The 22281-nt window shown below is 50.2% G+C and overlaps 1 protein-coding gene across 1 annotated transcript in view; it reads right to left on the bottom strand.

Annotated features, from left to right (window-relative positions):
* Window positions 1–3718, bottom strand: part of ASTN2 (astrotactin 2) — a 1067984-nt gene extending 1064266 nt beyond the window's left edge. The window contains exon 1 of the mRNA XM_073639713.1: window positions 3252–3718. Coding sequence (XP_073495814.1) covers window positions 3252–3555 — 304 coding nt within the window. The 5' untranslated portion in view covers window positions 3556–3718. The remainder of the gene's footprint in view (window positions 1–3251) is intronic.
* Window positions 3719–22281: the final 18563 nt, after the last annotated feature.

Here is a 22281-nt window from a genome sequence, read left to right as displayed (position 1 = left end):
CGTTTGACTCCTACAGATTCGTTGTTTCTCTGCACATAAACCTTTGATGTGGTCTGTGATCATAAATCAACTGAGAGTAGATAAAAAAGACAGATTAAAAAAATCCAAAACTCTCCTGTCCAACCGTCAGAATGAGCTCACTAACGGATTCTCAGTTAACTCAATCCGCAGCCAGCAATACACAGCGCAAATACAGAGCCTCTACAAGGCAAACTGATCAAAATTTTGAATGAAAACCAAATGCAAAAATTGTTTTTAACCCCAAATATATGCATTTAAGTAAAAATAAATACAGAAAATTGTCTTCAAAGTCAGACAGCCTCCTGAAAGGGTTTTTTCATTACTTTTTTTTTTTTTTAATCGGCAGGAAAGAAGAGTCCATTCTAAAATAAGGAAATAAGTGTTACCACTCAAAACCCTTGGCGCACCAGTAATCCAGTCTATTGGTCACCTGTCCGTGCAGCCAATCAGTGGCCTGAGTGGTCAGGTGACTAGATGGAAAGGACGTCATCATTTTCCGTTGGTACTGGACAGGAGGGGATCCGGAGTTCTATCATTTATATCTTTGTTTTATATCAATTCCTTTTTTCAGGTTTTGAAACATTTCTGGAAACCCCTGTAATGATAGTCGTATGAAAATTACTTTAAAAGTTTATGCCCAACATTTTAAGTTATCACCTATGTACAGTGAAACGTTGTGGATCAGGGGGGTCTGACCATCAAGACCTCCATCGATCCTGAGAATGGGGCTCTGAAGTGCTCCACTGAAGAGGTGCAAGAGCTCCGCATTGGAGAGGTGCAAGAGCTTCACATAGGAGAGGTGCAGGAGCTTCATTTTGGACAGGTGCAGGAGCTTAGCATTGGACAGGTGCTGGAGCTTCATACTGGACAAGTACAGGAGCTTTATATTGGATAAGTGCAGGAGCTCCGCATTGGAGAAGCGCGGGAGCTTCATACTGGAAAGGTGCAGGAGCTTCATAATAAACAGGTGAAGGGAGCTTCACATTAGACTGGTGCAGGAGCTTCATATTAGACTGCTGCAGGAGCTTCATATTAGACAGGTGCAGAAGCTTCGCATTGGAGAGGTGCAGGAGCTTCAAATTGGACAAGTGCAGCAGCTTTATATTGGAGAGGTGCGGGAGCTTCGTATTGGAAAGATGCAGGAACTTCATTTTAAACTGGTGCAGGAGCTTCATGTCAGACAGGGGCAGGAGCTTCATATTGGACAGGGGCAGGACCTTCATATTGGACAGGTGCAGAGCTTCATATTGGACAGGTGCAGGAGCTTTATATTGGACAGGTGCGGGAGCTTCGCATTGGAGAGGAGCAAGAGCTTCATTTTAAACAGGTGCAGGAGCTTCATGTTAGACGGGGCAGGAGCTTCATATTGGACAGGTGCAGGAGTTTCGCATTGGAGAGGTGCAGGAGCTTCATATTGGACAGGTGCAGGAGCTTCGCATTGGAGAGGTGCAGGAGCTTCATATTGGACAGGTGCAGGAGCTTCATGTTAGACAGGTGGAGGAGCTTTATATTGGACAGGTGCAGGAGCTTATCATTGGACAGGTGCAGGAGCTTTGCATTGGAAAGGTGTAAAAGCTTCACATTGGAGAGGTGGAGCTTCATATTAGACAGGTGCAGGTGCTTCATATTAGACAGGTGCAGGAGCTTCATATTAGACAGGTGTAGGAGCTTCGCATTTGCGCCACCGCTCTATTCATTCTCTATTAGACTCCGAGGAAAAAGCTGAGGACAGTATTCTGCTACCTTCAACAGCCCCATAGAAATCAAATGGAGCAGTCACTGCTCCTGATGGGGATTTCAGAGACTCCACTCTCGGGATCAGTGGGGTCCCATCAGTTGGTCCTGTGGATAGGTGATAACTTTAAAGAGGATCTGTCTTATATTATTCTAACTGCTCCCATTATTTTTGCATTTTTGTCCTGTGAGCCACTCCCCATTGGCAAAGACGATAAAAATTAGCATTAACCATAAGTCGGATTTTAAAAAAACAACAAGAGCCATACCAAGGGGGAATAAAATAGGAGAAAAAACTCTTTAACGACAGTTATGAATCAATCCCCATTTACGGGACCTTTTTTGCCCCAACGAAAAGAATGGCCTAAAAAACATTGTGAAGCCGACGCTCAGCTCTGCCCCTTCAGATCCACTGTGAGGAACAATCACCAAAAGCAACGGGACAATCTGTGGCTACAAGATACACGTCACCACTGCCACAATCCTGCTCTGCACCCGGAGGCTCCTCTCACCCTCTATACTCTACACGGCACCGGCCACAACCCACAACTCAGGAAACTCGTAACAACCGATCTCCAGTCACTGACTGCAAGCAGAGAGCTGTACAGCTGGGATAAACGGAGAGTGTTAGATCTGATGAGGAGGAGGAGGAGCATGAAGAGGAGGATGATGAGGAAGAGGATGATGATGAGGAGGATGATGAGGAAGAGGATGATGATGAGGAGAAGGATGAGGAAGAGGATGATAATGAGGAAGAGGATGATAATGAGGAAGAGGATGATGATGAGGAAGAGGATGATAATGAGGAAGAGGATGATGATGATGAGGAGGAGGATGAGGAAGAGGATGATAATGAGGAAGAGGATGATAATGAGGAAGAGGATGATGATGAGGAGGAGGATGATGATGAGGAGGAGGATGATAATGAGGAAGAGGATGATGATGAGGAGGAGGATGATGATAAGGAGGAGAATGATGAGGATGAGGAGGAACAGGATGAGGAGGATGATAATGAGGAAGAGGATATTAATGAGGAGGAGGAGGAGGAAGAGGAGAATGATGAGGAGGAGGATGATGAGGAAGAGGATGATGATAAGGAGGAGAATGATGAGGATGAGGAGGAAGAGGATAATGAGGAGGATGATAATGATGAGGAGGATGAGGTTGATAATGATGAGGAGGATGATGGTGATAATGATGAAGAGGATGATGGTGATAATGAGGAGGATGGTGATGAGGAGGATCTGCCCTCACAGCTGCACAGGTGAGACCCCTGCTATGATGGAGTGTGCCCCCAGCCTCTGCCCCAGCACAGTCCTTGGCCCCTCTCCATCCCTCCATGTGCCCCGTCCCCGGCTCTGTCCTTCAGACACTGTGGGGATCCTGCGCGTCCTTGGCCCCGCACAGCCGCCAGCACTGGTCGCACACATCCCGGCACGATCTCCCCACGATCGCCCCGGCAGCAGCAGCCCCGGCCGCGGAGCGCAGACTCTCACCCAGGGTGAAGTAGGGCGGCTCGGTGTTGTGCAGGTCGTCCCTCACGGACACGCTCCCGGGCGCCTCGCTGTGGACGTGCAGGGGAAGCCGGGAATCCCCAGGTCCGGGATGCGCTGAGGACACGGCGGCGCCGCTCCAGCTCAACTCCCGCTCCCGGAGCGCCGGTAAGGTGGACACGGTGACCGTCTTCACCAGACATCCCTGCGGCGGGGAGGACGAGCGGGCAATGTACGGGAGCACAGCCAGGAGGCCCAGGCACAGCGCGGACGGCATCCTGCTGCAGCCCCGGGCAGAGCGCTCCATGCGCGGACACCAGACAGGCGGCTCCGCCACTCTTAACTCCAAGTGTCCCAGCAGCGGCCGCGCCGCGACTCCCGCATCCCACACGGCGGACGCCCCTTTAACTCTCTGCTCCGAGCAGCCACCTCTCTGGCGCTGCTCCTGTCCATTTATTACACGCCCTCTTAACATTATGTCTCCCGGCAACAGCCAATCGTCGTGAGGTACAGCGGTCCATTGGGTTCCGCCCCCTGCCCATTTAAGGCTAAGTCGCCTGGCAACGGCCAATCAGAGGCGCCGGTTTCAGTAGAGCTGCGCAGGTGCCGAGGTCGCTATCACAGGAGTCGCACAGCCCGGGAAAGTGTGCGGTACCGGAACCGGCGAGAGCGGAGACTGCAGGTACCTGGGCTGGGGGAGGTGGGGGGGGCACGGAGAATGAGGCGGGGGGGGGGCACGGAGAACGGCTCCATCTGCTGTACGGCCCGGAGGAGGGAGTGTGTCCTCCATGTGTCCTGTTCCACAGGCTGGATCTGACCCAAATACAGGATCACAGCCCCTCATCAGCTCTGGAGGAGCCATCCTATACTGGAGGACCATTCTATACTGGAGGACCATCCTATACTGGAGGACCATTCTATACTGGAGGACCATCCTATACTGGAGGACCATTCTATACTGGAGGACCATCCTATACTGGAGGACGCATCCTTTACTGGAGGACCGTCCTACACTGGAGGACCATCCTATACTGGAGGACCATTCTATACTGGAGGACCATCCTATACTGGAGGACGCATCCTTTACTGGAGGACCGTCCTACACTGGAGGACCATCCTATACTGGAGGACCATTCTATACTGGAGGACCATTCTATACTGGAGGACCATCCTATACTGGAGGACGCATCCTTTACTGGAGGACCGTCCTACACTGGAGGACCATCCTATACTGGAGGACCATTCTATACTGGAGGACCATCCTATACTGGAGGACCAGTCCTATACTGGAGGACCCGTCCTATACTGGAGGACCCATCCTTTACTGGAGGACCGTCCTACACTGGAGGACCCATCCTATACTGGAGGAGCCATCCTATACTGGAGGACGCATCCTTTACTGGAGGACCGTCCTACACTGGAGGACCATCCTATACTGGAGGACCATTCTATACTGGAGGACCATCCTATACTGGAGGACCAGTCCTATACTGGAGGACCCGTCCTATACTGGAGGACCCATCCTTTACTGGAGGACCGTCCTACACTGGAGGACCCATCCTATACTGGAGGACCATCCTATACTGGAGGACCATCCTATACTGGAGGACCATTCTATACTGGAGGACTATCCTATACTGGAGGACCATCCTATACTGGAGGACCCATCCTATACTGGAGGACCGTCCTATACTGGAGGACCGTCCTACACTGGAGGACCCATCCTATACTGGAGGACCATCCTATACTGGAGGACCATCCTATACTGGAGGACCCATCCTATACTGGAGGACCGTCCTATACTGGAGGACCCATCCTATACTGGAGGACCGTCCTACACTGGAGGACCCATCCTATACTGGAGGACCATTCTATACTGGAGGACCCATCCTATACTGGAGGACGCATCCTATACTGGAGGACCCATCCTATACTGGAGGACCATTCTATACTGGAGGACCATTCTATACTGGAGGACCATCCTATACTGGAGGACCCATCCTATACTGGAGGACCGTCCTACACTGGAGGACCCATCCTATACTGGAGGACCATTCTATACTGGAGGACCCATCCTATACTGGAGGACGCATCCTATACTGGAGGACCCATCCTATACTGGAGGACCATTCTATACTGGAGGACCATTCTATACTGGAGAACCCATCCTATACTGGAGGACCCATCCTATACTGGAGGACCATTCTATACCGGAGGACCATCCTATACTGGAGGACCATTCTATACTGGAGGACCATTCTATACTGGAGGACCATCCTATGCTGGAGGACCCATCCTATACTGGAGGACCGTCCTATACTGGAGGACCCATCCTATACTGGAGGACACATTCTATACTGGAGGACCCATCCTATACTGGAGAACCCATCCTATACTGGAGGACCATCCTATACTGGAGGACCATTCTATACTGGAGGACCATCCTATACTGGAGGACCAGTCCTATACTGGAGGACCGTCCTACACTGGAAGACCCATCCTATACTGGAGGACCCATCCTATACTGGAGGACGCATCCTATACTGGAGGACCATCCTATACTGGAGGACCATTCTATACTGGAGAACCCATCCTATACTGGAGGACCCATCCTATACTGGAGGACCATCCTATACTGGAGGACCATTCTATACTGGAGGACCATCCTATACTGGAGGACCATCCTATACTGGAGGACCGTCCTACACTGGAGGACCCATCCTATACTGGAGGACCATCCTATACTGGAGGACCATCCTATACTGGAGGACCGTCCTATACTGGAGGACCCATCCTATACTGGAGGACCGTCCTACACTGGAGGACCCATCCTATACTGGAGGACCATTCTATACTGGAGGACCCATCCTATACTGGAGGACCATCCTATACTGGAGGACCATTCTATACTGGAGGACCATCCTATACTGGAGGACCCATCCTATACTGGAGGACCATTCTATACTGGAGGACCATTCTATACTGGAGGACCATCCTATACTGGAGGACCATTCTATACTGGAGGACCATTCTATACTGGAGAACCCATCCTATACTGGAGGACCCATCCTATACTGGAGGACCATCCTATACTGGAGGACCATTCTATACTGGAGGACCATCCTATACTGGAGGACCCATCCTATACTGGAGGACCATTCTATACTGGAGGACCATTCTGTACTGGAGAACCCATCCTATACTGGAGGACCCATCCTATACTGGAGGACCATTCTATACTGGAGGACCATTCTATACTGGAGGACCATTCTATACTGGAGAACCCATCCTATACTGGAGGACCCATCCTATACTGGAGGACCATTCTATACTGGAGGACCATCCTATACTGGAGGACCAGTCCTATACTGGAGGACCGTCCTACACTGGAAGACCCATCCTATACTGGAGGACCCATCCTATACTGGAGGACGCATCCTATACTGGAGGACCGTCCTGTACTGGAGCACCCATCCTATACTGGAGGACCGTCCTATACTGGAGGACCATTCTATACTGGAGGACCATTCTATACTGGAGAACCCATCCTATACTGGAGGACCCATCCTATACTGGAGGACCATTCTATACTGGAGGACCATCCTATACTGGAGGACCATTCTATACTGGAGAACCCATCCTATACTGGAGGACCATCCTATACTGGAGGACCATTCTATACTGGAGGACCATCCTATACTGGAGGACCAGTCCTATACTGGAGGACCGTCCTACACTGGAAGACCCATCCTATACTGGAGGACCCATCCTATACTGGAGGACGCATCCTATACTGGAGGACCGTCCTGTACTGGAGCACCCATCCTATACTGGAGGACCGTCCTATACTGGAGGACCATTCTATACTGGAGGACCGTCCTATACTGGAGGACCCATCCTATACTGGAGGACCATCCTATACTGGAGGACCGTCCTACACTGGAGGACCCATCCTATACTGGAGGACCCATCCTATACTGGAGGTCCTATACTGGAGCACCCATCCTATACTGGAGGACCCATCCTATACTGGAGGACCATTCTATACTGGAGGACCCATCCTATACTGGAGGACCATTCTATGCTGGAGGACCATCCTATACTGGAGGACCGTCCTATACTGGAGAACCCATCCTATACTGGAGGACCCATCCTATACTGGAGGACCATCCTATACTGGAGGACCATTCTATACTGGAGGACCATCCTATACTGGAGGACCCATCCTATACTGGAGGACCATTCTATACTGGAGGACCATTCTGTACTGGAGAACCCATCCTATACTGGAGGACCCATCCTATACTGGAGGACCATTCTATACTGGAGGACCATTCTATACTGGAGGACCATTCTATACTGGAGAACCCATCCTATACTGGAGGACCCATCCTATACTGGAGGACCATTCTATACTGGAGGACCATCCTATACTGGAGGACCAGTCCTATACTGGAGGACCGTCCTACACTGGAAGACCCATCCTATACTGGAGGACCCATCCTATACTGGAGGACGCATCCTATACTGGAGGACCGTCCTGTACTGGAGCACCCATCCTATACTGGAGGACCGTCCTATACTGGAGGACCATTCTATACTGGAGGACCATTCTATACTGGAGAACCCATCCTATACTGGAGGACCCATCCTATACTGGAGAACCATTCTATACTGGAGGACCATCCTATACTGGAGGACCATTCTATACTGGAGAACCCATCCTATACTGGAGGACCATCCTATACTGGAGGACCATTCTATACTGGAGGACCATCCTATACTGGAGGACCAGTCCTATACTGGAGGACCGTCCTACACTGGAAGACCCATCCTATACTGGAGGACCCATCCTATACTGGAGGACGCATCCTATACTGGAGGACCGTCCTGTACTGGAGCACCCATCCTATACTGGAGGACCGTCCTATACTGGAGGACCATTCTATACTGGAGGACCGTCCTATACTGGAGGACCCATCCTATACTGGAGGACCATCCTATACTGGAGGACCGTCCTACACTGGAGGACCCATCCTATACTGGAGGACCCATCCTATACTGGAGGTCCTATACTGGAGCACCCATCCTATACTGGAGGACCCATCCTATACTGGAGGACCATTCTATACTGGAGGACCCATCCTATACTGGAGGACCATTCTATGCTGGAGGACCATCCTATACTGGAGGACCGTCCTATACTGGAGGACCCATCCTATACTGGAGGACCGTCCTACACTGGAGGACCCATCCTATACTGGAGGACCATTCTATACTGGAGGACCCATCCTATACTGGAGGACCATCCTATACTGGAGGACCATTCTATACTGGAGGACCATCCTATACTGGAGGACCCATCCTATACTGGAGGACCATTCTATACTGGAGGACCATTCTATACTGGAGGACCATCCTATACTGGAGGACCATTCTATACTGGAGGACCATTCTATACTGGAGAACCCATCCTATACTGGAGGACCTATCCTATACTGGAGGACCATCCTATACTGGAGGACCATTCTATACTGGAGGACCATCCTATACTGGAGGACCCATCCTATACTGGAGGACCATTCTATACTGGAGGACCATTCTATACTGGAGAACCCATCCTATACTGGAGGACCCATCCTATACTGGAGGACCATTCTATACTGGAGGACCATCCTATACTGGAGGACCATTCTATACTGGAGGACCATTCTATACTGGAGAACCCATCCTATACTGGAGGACCATCCTATACTGGAGGACCATTCTATACTGGAGGACCATCCTATACTGGAGGACCAGTCCTATACTGGAGGACCGTCCTACACTGGAGGACCCATCCTATACTGGAGGACCCATCCTATACTGGAGGACGCATCCTATACTGGAGGACCGTCCTGTACTGGAGCACCCATCCTATACTGGAGGACCGTCCTATACTGGAGGACCATTCTATACTGGAGGACCGTCCTATACTGGAGGACCCATCCTATACTGGAGGACCATCCTATACTGGAGGACCGTCCTACACTGGAGGACCCATCCTATACTGGAGGACCCTTCCTATACTGGAGGTCCTATACTGGAGCACCCATCCTATACTGGAGGACCCATCCTATACTGGAGGACCATTCTATACTGGAGGACCCATCCTGTACTGGAGGACCATTCTATGCTGGAGGACCCATCCTATACTGGAGGACCATTCTATACTGGAGGACCCATCCTATACTGGAGGACCGTCCTATACTGGAGGACCCATCCTATACTGGAGGACCATTCTATACTGGAGGACCCATCCTATACCGGAAAATCCACCTTATACTGGAGGACCCATCCTATACTGGAGGACCCATCCTATACTGGAGGACCGTCCTATACTGGAGGACCCATCCTATACTGGAGGACCATTCTATACTGGAGGACCCATCCTATACTGGAAGACCATTCTATACTGGAGGACCCATCCTATACTGGAGGACCATTCTATACTGGAGGACCCATCCTATACTGGAGGACCGTCCTATACTGGAGGACCCATTCTATACTGGAGGACCATTCTATACTGGAGGACCCATCCTATACCGGAAAATCCACCTTATACTGGAGGACCCATCCTATACTGGAGGACCGTCCTATGCTGGAGGACCCATCCTATACTGGAGGACCATTCTATACTGGAGGACCCATCCTATACTGGAGGACCATTCTATACTGGAGGACCCAACATATACTGGAGGACCCATCCTATACAGGAGGACCCATCCTATACTGGATAACCCATCCTATACTGGAGGACCATTCTATACTGGAGAACCCATCATATACTAGAGGACCATTCTATACTGGAGGACCATTCTATACTGGAGGACCCATCCTATGCTTGTGGACCCATCCTATACTGGAGAACCGTCCTATACTGGAGGACCCATCCTATACTGGAGGATCATCCTATACTGGACGATCATATACTGGAGGACCCATCCTATACTGGAGGACTGTCCTATACTGGAGGACCCATCCTATACTGGAGGACCATCCTATACTGGAGGACCCATCCTATACTGGAGGACGCATCCTATACTGGAGGACGCATCCTATACTGGAGGACCCATCCTATACTGGAGGATGCATCCTATACTGGAGGACCCATCCTGTACTGGAGGACCCATCCTATACTGGAGGACCATTCTATACTGGAGGACCCATCCTATACTGGAGGACGCATCCTATACTGGAGGACCATTCTATACTGGAGGACCCATCCTATACTGGAAAATCCACCTTATACTGGAGGACCCATCCTATACTGGAGCACAATTCTATACTGGAGAACCCCATCCTATACTGGAGGACGCATCCTATACTGGAGGACCATTTTATACTGGAGGACCCATCCTATACTGGAGGACCGTCCTATACTGGAGGACCCATCCTATACTGGAGGACCATCCTATACTGGAGGACCCATCCTATACTGAAGGACTGTCCTATACTGGAGGACCATTTTATACTGGAAGACCCATCCTATACTAGAGGACCATTCTATACTGTAGGACCCATCCTATATTGGAGGACCATTCTATACTGGAGGACCATTCTATACTGGAGGACTATCCTATACTGGAGGACCATTCTATACTGGAGGACCATTCTATACTGGAGAACCCATCCTATACTGGAGAACCCATCCTATACTGGAGGACCCATCCTATACTGGAGGACCATCCTATACTGGAGGACCATTCTATACTGGAGGACCTTCCTATACTGGAGGACCCATCCTATACTGGAGGACCATTCTATACTGGAGGACCATTCTATACTGGAGAACCCATCCTATACTAGAGGACCCATGCTATACTGGAGGACCATTCTATACTGGAGGACCATTCTATACTGGAGGACGCATCCTATACTGGAGGACCATCCTACACTGGAGGACCCATCCTATACTGGAGGACCGTCCTATACTGGAGGACCATCCTATACTGGAGGACCGTCCTACACTGGAGGACCCATCCTATACTGGAGGACCATTCTATACCGGAGGACCATCCTATACTGGAGGACCATCCTATACTGGAGGACCATTCTATACTGGAGGACCCATCCTATACTGGAGGATGCATCCTATACTGGAGGACCATTCTATACTGGAGGACCGTCCTATACTGGAGGACCCATCCTATACTGGAGTACCGTCCTACACTGGAGGACCCATCCTATACTGGAGGACCATTCTATACTGGAGGACCCATCCTATACTGCAGGACCATCCTATACTGGAGGACCATCCTATACTGGAGGACCATTCTATACTGGAGGACCATCCTATACTGGAGGACCCATCCTATACTGGAGGACCATTCTATACTGGAGGACCATTCTATACTGGAGGACCATCCTATACTGGAGGACCATTCTATACTGGAGGACCATTCTATACTGGAGAGCCCACCCTATACTGGAGGACCCATCCTATACTGGAGGACCATTCTATACTGGAGGACCATCTTATACTGGAGGACCCATCCTATACTGGAGCACCATTCTATACTGGAGGACCATTCTATACTGGAGAACCCATCCTATACTGGAGGACCCATCCTATACTGGAGGACCATTCTATACTGGAGGACCATCCTATACTGGAGGACCATCCTATACTGGGGGACCATTCTATACTGGAGGACCATTCTATACTGGAGAACCCATCCTATACTGGAGGACCATCCTATACTGGAGGACCATTCTATACTGGAGGACCATCCTATACTGGAGGACCAGTCCTATACTGGAGGACCGTCTTACACTGGAAGACCCATCCTATACTGGAGGACCCATCCTATACTGGAGGACGCATCCTATACTGGAGGACCGTCCTGTACTGGAGCACCCATCCTATACTGGAGGACCCATCCTATACTGGAGGACCATCCTATACTGGAGGACCATTCTATACTGGAGGACCGTCCTATACTGGAGGACCCATCCTATACTGGAGGACCCATCCTATACTGGAGGACCATCCTATACTGGAGGACCGTCCTACACTGGAGGACCCATCCTATACTGGAGGACCCATCCTATACTGGAGGTCCTATACTGCAGCACCCATCCTATACTGGAGGACCCATCCTATACTGGAGGACCATTCTATACTGGAGGACCCATCCTATACTGGAGGACCATTCTATGCTGGAGGACCCATCCTATACTGGAGGACCATTCTATACTGGAGGACCCATCCTATACTGGAGGACCGTCCTATACTGGAGGACCCATCCTATACTGGAGGACCATTCTATACTGGAGGACCCATCCTATACCGGAAAATCCACCTTATACTGGAGGACCCATCCTATACTGGAGGACCCATCCTATACTGGAGGACCGTCCTATACTGGAGGACCCATCCTATACTGGAGGACCATTCTATACTGGAGGACCCATCCTATACTGGAGGACCGTCCTATACTGGAGGACCCATCCTATACTGGAGGACCATTCTATACTTTAGGACCCATCCTATACCGGAAAATCCACCTTATACTGGAGGACCCATCCTATACTGGAGGACCCATCGTATACTGGAGGACCGTCCTATGCTGGAGGACCCATCCTATACTGGAGGACCATTCTATACTGGAGGACCCATCCTATACTGGAGGACCATTCTATACTGGAGGACCCAACATATACTGGAGGACCCATCCTATACAGTAGGACCCATCCTATACTGGAGGACCCATCCTATACTGGAGGACCATTCTATACTGGAGGACCCATCATATACTGGAGGACCATTCTATACTGGAGGACCATTCTATACTGGAGGACCCATCCTATGCTCGTGGACCCATCCTATACTGGAGGACCGTCCTATACTGGAGGACCCATCCTATACTGGAGGATCATCCTATACTGGACGATCATATACTGGAGGACCCATCCTATACTGGAGGACTGTCCTATACTGGAGGACCCATCCTATACTGGAGGACCATCCTATACTGGAGGACCCATCCTATACTGGAGGACGCATCCTCTACTGGAGGACGCATCCTATACTGGAGGACCCATCCTATACTGGAGGATGCATCCTATACTGGAGGACCCATCCTATACTGGAGGACCCATCCTATACTGGAGGACGCATCCTATACTGGAGGACCCATCCTTTACTGGAGGACCATTCTATACTGGAGGACCCATCCTATACTGGAGAACGCATCCTATACTGGAGGACCATTCTATACTGGAGGACCCATCCTATACTGGAAAATCCACCTTATACTGGAGGACCCATCCTATACTGGAGGACACATCCTATACTGGAGGACCATTCTATACTGGAGAACCCCATCCTATACTGGAGGACCCATCCTATACTGGAGGACCATTCTATACTGGAGGACCCATCCTATACTGGAGGACGCATCCTATACTGGAGGACCATTCTATACTGGAGGACCCATCCTATACTGGAGGACTCATTCTATGCTGGGGGACGCATCCTATACTAGAGGACCCATCCTATACTGAAGGACGCATCCTATACTGGAGGACCATTCTATACTGGAGGACTCATCCTATACTGGAGGACCCATCCTATACTGGAGGACCGTCCTATACTGGAGGACCCATCCTATACTGGAGGACCATCCTATACTGGAGGACCCATCCTATACTGGAGGACTGTCCTATACTGGAGGACCATTCAATACTGGAAGACCCATCCTATACTAGAGGACCATTCTATACTGTAGGACCCATCCTATACTGGAGGACTCATCCTATACTGGAGGACCATTCTATACTGGAGGACCATTATATACTGGAGGACCATCCTATACTGCAGGACCATTCTATACTGGAGGACCATTCTATACTGGAGAACCCATCCTATACTGGAGGACCCATCCTATACTGGAGGACCATCCTATACTGGAGGACCATTCTATACTGGAGGACAATCCTATACTGGAGGACCCATCCTATACTGGAGGACCATTCTATACTGGAGGACCATTCTATACTGGAGAACCCATCCTATACTGGTGGACCCATCCTATAGTGGAGGACCATTCTATACTGGAGGACCATCCTATACTGGAGGACCATCCTATACTGGAGGACCATTCTATACTGGAGAACCCATCCTATACTGGAGGACCCATCCTATACTGGAGGACCATCCTATACTGGAGGACCATTCTATACTGGAGGACCATCCTATACTGGAGGACCAGTCCTATACTGGAGGACCGTCCTACACTGGAAGACCCATCCTATACTGGAGGACCCATCCTATACTGGAGGACCCATCCTATACTGGAGGACGCATCCTATACTTGAGGACCGTCCTGTACTGGAGCACCCATCCTATACTGGAGGACCCATCCTATACTGGAGGACCGTCCTATACTGGAGGACCATTCTATACTGGAGGACCGTCCTATACTGGAGGACCCATCCTATACTGGAGGACCCATCCTATACTGGAGGACCATCCTATACTGGAGGACCGTCCTACACTGGAGCACCCATCCTATACTGGAGGACCCATCCTATACTGGAGGTCCTATACTGGAGCACCCATCCTATACTGGAGGACCCATCCTATACTGGAGGACCATTCTATACTGGAGGACCCATCCTATACTGGAGGACCGTCCTATACTGGAGGACCCATCCTATACTGGAGGACCATTCTATACTGGAGGACCCATCCTATACCGGAAAATCCACCTTATACTGGAGGACCCATCCTATACTGGAGGACCCATCCTATACTGGAGGACCGTCCTATACTGGAGGACCCATCCTATACTGGAGGACCATTCTATACTGGAGGACCCATCCTATACTGGAGGACCATTCTATACTGGAGGACCCATCCTATACTGGAGGACCATTCTATACTGGAGGACCCATCCTATACTGGAGGACCGTCCTATACTGGAGGACCCATCCTATACTGGAGGACCATTCTATACTGGAGGACCCATCCTATACCGGAAAATCCACCTTATACTGGAGGACCCATCCTATACTGGAGGACCCATCCTATACTGGAGGACCGTCCTATGCTGGAGGACCCATCCTATACTGGAGGACCATTCTATACTGGAGGACCCATCCTATACAGGAGGACCATTCTATACTGGAGGACCCAACATATACTGGAGGACCCATCCTATACAGGAGGACCCATCCTATACTGGAGGACCCATCCTATACTGGAGGACCATTCTATACTGGAGGACCCATCATATACTGGAGGGCCATTCTATACTGGAGGACCATTCTATACTGGAGGACCCATCCTATGCTCGTGGACCCATCCTATACTGGAGGACCGTCCTATACTGGAGGACCCATCCTATACTGGAGGATCATCCTATACTGGACGATCATATACTGGAGGACCCATCCTATACTGGAGGACCATACTATACTGGAGGACCCATCCTATACTGGAGGACGCATCCTATACTGGAGGACCATTCTATACTGGAGGACCCATTCTATACTGGAAAATCCACCTTATACTGGAGGACCCATCCTATACTGGAGGACACATCCTATACTGGAGGACCATTCTATACTGGAGAACCCCATCCTATACTGGAGGACCCATCCTATACTGGAGGACCATTCTATACTGGAGGACCCATCCTATATTGGAGGACGCATCCTATACTGGAGGACCATTCTATACTGGAGGACCCATCCTATACTGGAGGACCCATCCTATGCTGGAGGACGCATCCTATACTGGAGGACCCATCCTATACTGGAGGACGCATCCTATACTGGAGGACCATTCTATACTGGAGGACCCATCCTATACTGGAGGACCCATCCTATACTGGAGGACCGTCCTATAATGGAGGACCCATCCTATACTGGAGGACCCATCCTATACTGGAGGACTGTCCTGTACTGGAGGACCATTCTATACTGGAAGACCCATCCTATACTAGAGGACCATTCTATACTGTAGGACCCATCATATACTGGAGGACCCATCCTATAATGGAGGACCATTCTATACTGGAGGACCATCCTATACTGGAGGACCATTCTATACTGGAGGACACATCCTATACTGGAGGACCCATCCTATACTGGAGGACCATCCTATACTGGAGGACCATTCTATACTGGAGGACCATCCTATACTGGAGGACCCATCCTATACTGGAGGACCATTCTATACTGGAGGACCATTCTATACTGGAGAACCCATCCTATACTGGAGGACCCATCCTATACTGGAGGACCATTCTATACTGGAGGACCATCCTATACTGGAGGACCATTCTATAGTGGAGGACCATTCTATACTGGAGAACCCATCCTATACTGGAGGACCATCCTATACTGGAGGACCATTCTATACTGGAGGACCATCCTATACTGGAGGACCAGTCCTATACTGGAGGACCATCCTACACTGGAAGACCCATCCTATACTGGAGGAACCATCCTATACTGGAGGACCGTCCTGTACTGGAGCACCCATCCTATACTGGAGGACCCATCCTATACTGGAGGACCGTCCTATACTGGAGGACCATTCTAAACTGGAGGACCGTCCTATACTGGAGGACCCATCCTATACTGGAGGACCCATCCTATACTGGAGGACCATCCTATACTGGAGGACCGTCCTACACTGGAGGACCCATCCTATACTGGAGGACCCATCCTATACTGGAGGTCCTATACTGGAGCACCCATCCTATACTGGAGGACCAGTCTATACTGGAGGACCCATCCTATACTGGAGGACCATTCTATGCTGGAGGACCCATCCTATACTGGAGGACCATTCTATACTGGAGGACCCATCCTATACTGGAGGACCCATCCTATACTGGAGGACCGTCCTATACTGGAGGACCCATCCTACACTGGAGGACCATTCTATACTGGAGGACCCATCCTATACTGGAGGACCATTCTATACTGGAGGACCCATCCTATACTGGAGGACCATTCTATACTGGAGGACCCATCCTATACTGGAGGACCGTCCTATACTGGAGGACCCATCCTATACTGGAGGACCATTCTATACTGGAGGACCCATCCTATACCGGAAAATCCACCTTATACTGGAGGACCCATCCTATACTGGAGGACCCATCCTATACTGGAGGACCGTCCTATGCTGGAGGACCCATCCTATACTGGAGGACCATTCTATACTGGAGGACCCATCCTATACTGGAGGACCATTCTATACTGGAGGACCCAACATATACTGGAGGACCCATCCTATACAGGAGGACCCATCCTATACTGGAGGACCCATCCTATACTGGAGGACCATTCTATACTGGAGGACCCATCATATACTGGAGGACCATTCTATACTGTAGGACCATTCTATACTGGAGGACCCATCCTATGCTCGTGGACCCATCCTATACTGGAGGACCGTCCTATACTGGAGGACCCATCCTATACTGGAGGATCATCCTATACTAGACGATCATATACTGGAGGACCCATCATATACTGGAGGACCATTCTATACTTTAGGACCCATCCTATACTGTAGGACGCATCCTATACTGGAGGACCATTCTATGCTGGAGGACCCATTCTATACTGGAAAATCCACCTTATACTGGAGGACCCATCCTATACTGGAGGACACATCCTATACTGGAGGACCATTCTATACTGGAGAACCCCATCCTATACTGGAGAACCCATCCTATACTGGAGGACCATTCTATACTGGAGGACCCATCCTATACTGGAGGACGCATCCTATACTGGAGGACCATTCTATACTGTAGGACCCATCCTATACTGGAGGACCCATCCTATGCTGGAGGACGCATCCTATACTGGAGGACCCATCCTATACTGGAGGATGCATCCTATACTGGAGGACCATTCTATACTGGAGGACCCATCCTATACTGGAGGACCGTCCTATACTGGAGGACCCATCCTATACTGGAGGACCATCCTATACTGGAGGACCCATCCTATACTGGAGGACTGTCCTATACTGGAGGACCATTCTATACTGGAAGACCCATCCTATACTAGAGGACCATTCTATACTGTAGGACCCATCCTATACTGGAGGACCATTCTATACTGGAGGACCATTCTATACTGGAGGACCATCCTATACTGGAGGACCATTCTATACTGGAGGACACATCCTATACTGGAGGACCCATCCTATACTGGAGGACCATCCTATACTGGAGGACCATTCTATACTGGAGGACCATCCTATACTGGAGGACCCATCCTATACTGGAGGACCATTCTATACTGGAGGACCATTCTATACTGTAGAACCCATCCTATACTGGAGGACCCATCCTATACTGGAGGACCATTCTATACTGGAGAACCCATCCTATACTGGAGGACCATTCTATACTGGAGGACCATTCTATACTGGAGAACCCATCCTATACTGGAGGACCATCCTATACTGGAGGACCATTCTATACTGGAGGACCATCCTATACTGGAGGACCAGTCCTATACTGGAGGACCATCCTACACTGGAAGACCCATCCTATACTGGAGGAACCATCCTATACTGGAGGACCCATCCTATACTGGAGGACGCATCCTATACTGGAGGACCGTCCTGTACTGGAGCACCCATCCAATACTGGAGGACCCATCCTATACTGGAGGACCGTCCTATACTGGAGGACCATTCTATACTGGAGGACCGTCCTATACTGGAGGACCCATCCTATACTGGAGGACCCATCCTATACTGGAGGACCATCCTATACTGGAGGACCGTCCTACACTGGAGGACCCATCCTATACTGGAGGACCCATCCTATACTGGAGGTCCTATACTGGAGCACCCATCCTATACTGGAGGACCCATCCTATACTGGAGGACCATTCTATACTGGAGGACCCATCCTATACTGGAGGACCATTCTATGCTGGAGGACCCATCCTATACTGGAGGACCATTCTATACTGGAGGACCCATCCTATACTGGAGGACCGTCCTATACTGGAGGACCCATCCTATACTGGAGGACCATTCTATACTGGAGGACCCATCCTATACCGGAAAATCCACCTTATACTGGAGGACCCATCCTATACTGGAGGACCCATCCTATACTGGAGGACCGTCTTATACTGGAGGACCCATCCTTTACTGGAGGACCATTCTATACTGGAGGACCCATCCTATACTGGAGGACCATTCTATACTGGAGGACCCATCCTGTACTGGAGGACCATTCTATACTGGAGGACCCATCCTATACTGGAGGACCGTCCTATACTGAAGGACCCATCCTATACTGGAGGACCATTCTATACTGGAGGACCCATCCTATACCGGAAAATCCACCTTATACTGGAGGACCCATCCTATACTGGAGGACCCATCCTATACTGGAGGACCGTCCTATGCTGGAGGACCCATCCTATACTGGAGGACCATTCTATACTGGAGGACCCATCCTATACTGTAGGACCATTCTATACTGGAGGACCCAACATATACTGGAGGACCCATCCTATACAGGAGGACCCATCCTATACTGGAGGACCCATCCTATACTGGAGGACCATTCTATACTGGAGGACCCATCATATACTGGAGGACCATTCTATACTGGAGGACCATTCTATACTGGAGGACCCATCCTATGCTCGTGGACCCATCCTATACTGGAGGACCGTCCTATACTGGAGGACCCATCCTATACTGGAGGATCATCCTATACTGGACGATCATATACTGGAGGACCCATCCTATACTGGAGGACTGTCCTATACTGGAGGACCCATCCTATACTGGAGGACCATCCTATACTGGAGGACCCATCCTATACTGGAGGACGCATCCTATACTGGAGGACGCATTCTATACTGGAGGACCCATCCTATACTGGAGGATGCATCCTATACTGGAGGACCCATCCTGTACTGGAGGACCCATCCTATACTGGAGGACGCATCCTATACTGGAGGACCCATCCTATACTGGAGGACCATTCTATACTGGAGGACCCATCCTATACTGGAGGACGCATCCTATACTGGAGGACCATTCTATACTGGAGGACCCATCCTATACTGGAAAATCCACCTTATACTGGAGGACCCATCCTATACTGGAGGACACATCCTATACTGGAGGACCATTCTATACTGGAGAACCCCATCCTATACTGGAGGACCCATCCTATACTGGAGGACCATTCTATACTGGAGGACCCATCCTATACTGGAGGACGCATCCTATACTGGAGGACCATTCTATGCTGGAGGACCCATCCTATACTGGAGGACCCATCCTATGCTGGAGGACGCATCCTATACTGGAGGACCCATCCTATACTGGAGGACGCATCCTATACTGGAGGACCATTCTATACTGGAGGACCCATCCTATACTGGAGGACCGTCCTATACTGGAGGACCCATCCTATACTGGAGGACCATCCTATACTGGAGGACCCATCCTATACTGGAGGACTGTCCTATACTGGAGGACCATTCTATACTGGAGGACCCATCCTATACTGGAGGACCATTCTATACTGGAGGACCCATCCTGTACTGGAGGACCATTCTATACTGGAGGACCCATCCTATACTGGAGGACCGTCCTATACTGGAGGACCCATCCTATACTGGAGGACCATTCTATACTGGAGGACCCATCCTATACCGGAAAATCCACCTTATACTGGAGGACCCATCCTATACTGGAGGACCGTCCTATGCTGGAGGACCCATCCTATACTGGAGGACCATTCTATACTGGAGGACCCATCCTATACTGGAGGACCATTCTATACTGGAGGACCCAACATATACTGGAGGACCCATCCTATACAGGAGGACCCATCCTATACTGGAGGACCCATCCTATACTGGAGGACCATTCTATACTGGAGGACCCATCATATACTGGAGGACCATTCTATACTGGAGGACCATTCTATACTGGAGGACCCATCCTATGCTCGTGGACCCATCCTATACTGGAGGACCGTCCTATACTGGAGGACCCATCCTATACTGGAGGATCATCCTATACTGGACGATCATATACTGGAGGACCCATCCTATACTGGAGGACTGTCCTATACTGGAGGACCCATCCTATACTGGAGGACCATCCTATACTGGAGGACCCATCCTATACTGGAGGACGCATCCTATACTGGAGGACGCATCCTATACTGGAGGACCCATCCTATACTGGAGGATGCATCCTATACTGGAGGACCCATCCTGTACTGGAGGACCCATCCTATACTGGAGGACGCATCCTATACTGGAGGACCCATCCTATACTGGAGGACCATTCTATACTGGAGGACCCATCCTATACTGGAGGACGCATCCTATACTGGAGGACCATTCTATACTGGAGGACCCATCCTATACTGGAAAATCCACCTTATACTGGAGGACCCATCCTATACTGGAGGACACATCCTATACTGGAGGACCATTCTATACTGGAGAACCCCATCCTATACTGGAGGACCCATCCTATACTGGAGGACCATTCTATACTGGAGGACCCATCCTATACTGGAGGACGCATCCTATACTGGAGGACCATTCTATGCTGGAGGACCCATCCTATACTGGAGGACGCATCCTATACTGGAGGACCATTCTATGCTGGAGGACCCATCCTATACTGGAGGACCAATCCTATGCTGGAGGACGCATCCTATACTGGAGGACCCATCCTATACTGGAGGACGCATCCTATACTGGAGGACCATCCTATACTGGAGGACCTATCCTATACTGGAGGACCGTCCTATACTGGAGGACCCATCCTATATTGGAGGACCGTCCTATACTGGAGGACCCATCCTATACTGGAGGACGCATCCTATAATGGAGGACGCATCCTATACTGGAGGACCCATCCTATACTGGAAAATCCACCTTATACTGGAGGACGCATCCTATACTGGAGGACCAATCCTATACTGGAGGACCATTCTATACTGGAGGACCCATCCTA

The sequence above is a fragment of the Phyllobates terribilis genome, unplaced genomic scaffold (assembly GCF_046119375.1).
Source record: "Phyllobates terribilis strain yellow unplaced genomic scaffold, ASM4611937v1 Scaffold_7__3_contigs__length_470593459, whole genome shotgun sequence".
Lineage (NCBI taxonomy): Eukaryota > Metazoa > Chordata > Amphibia > Anura > Dendrobatidae > Phyllobates > Phyllobates terribilis.
Note: the sequence above shows the minus strand (reverse complement) of the source record. Positions and strands in the feature narration are given on the sequence as shown.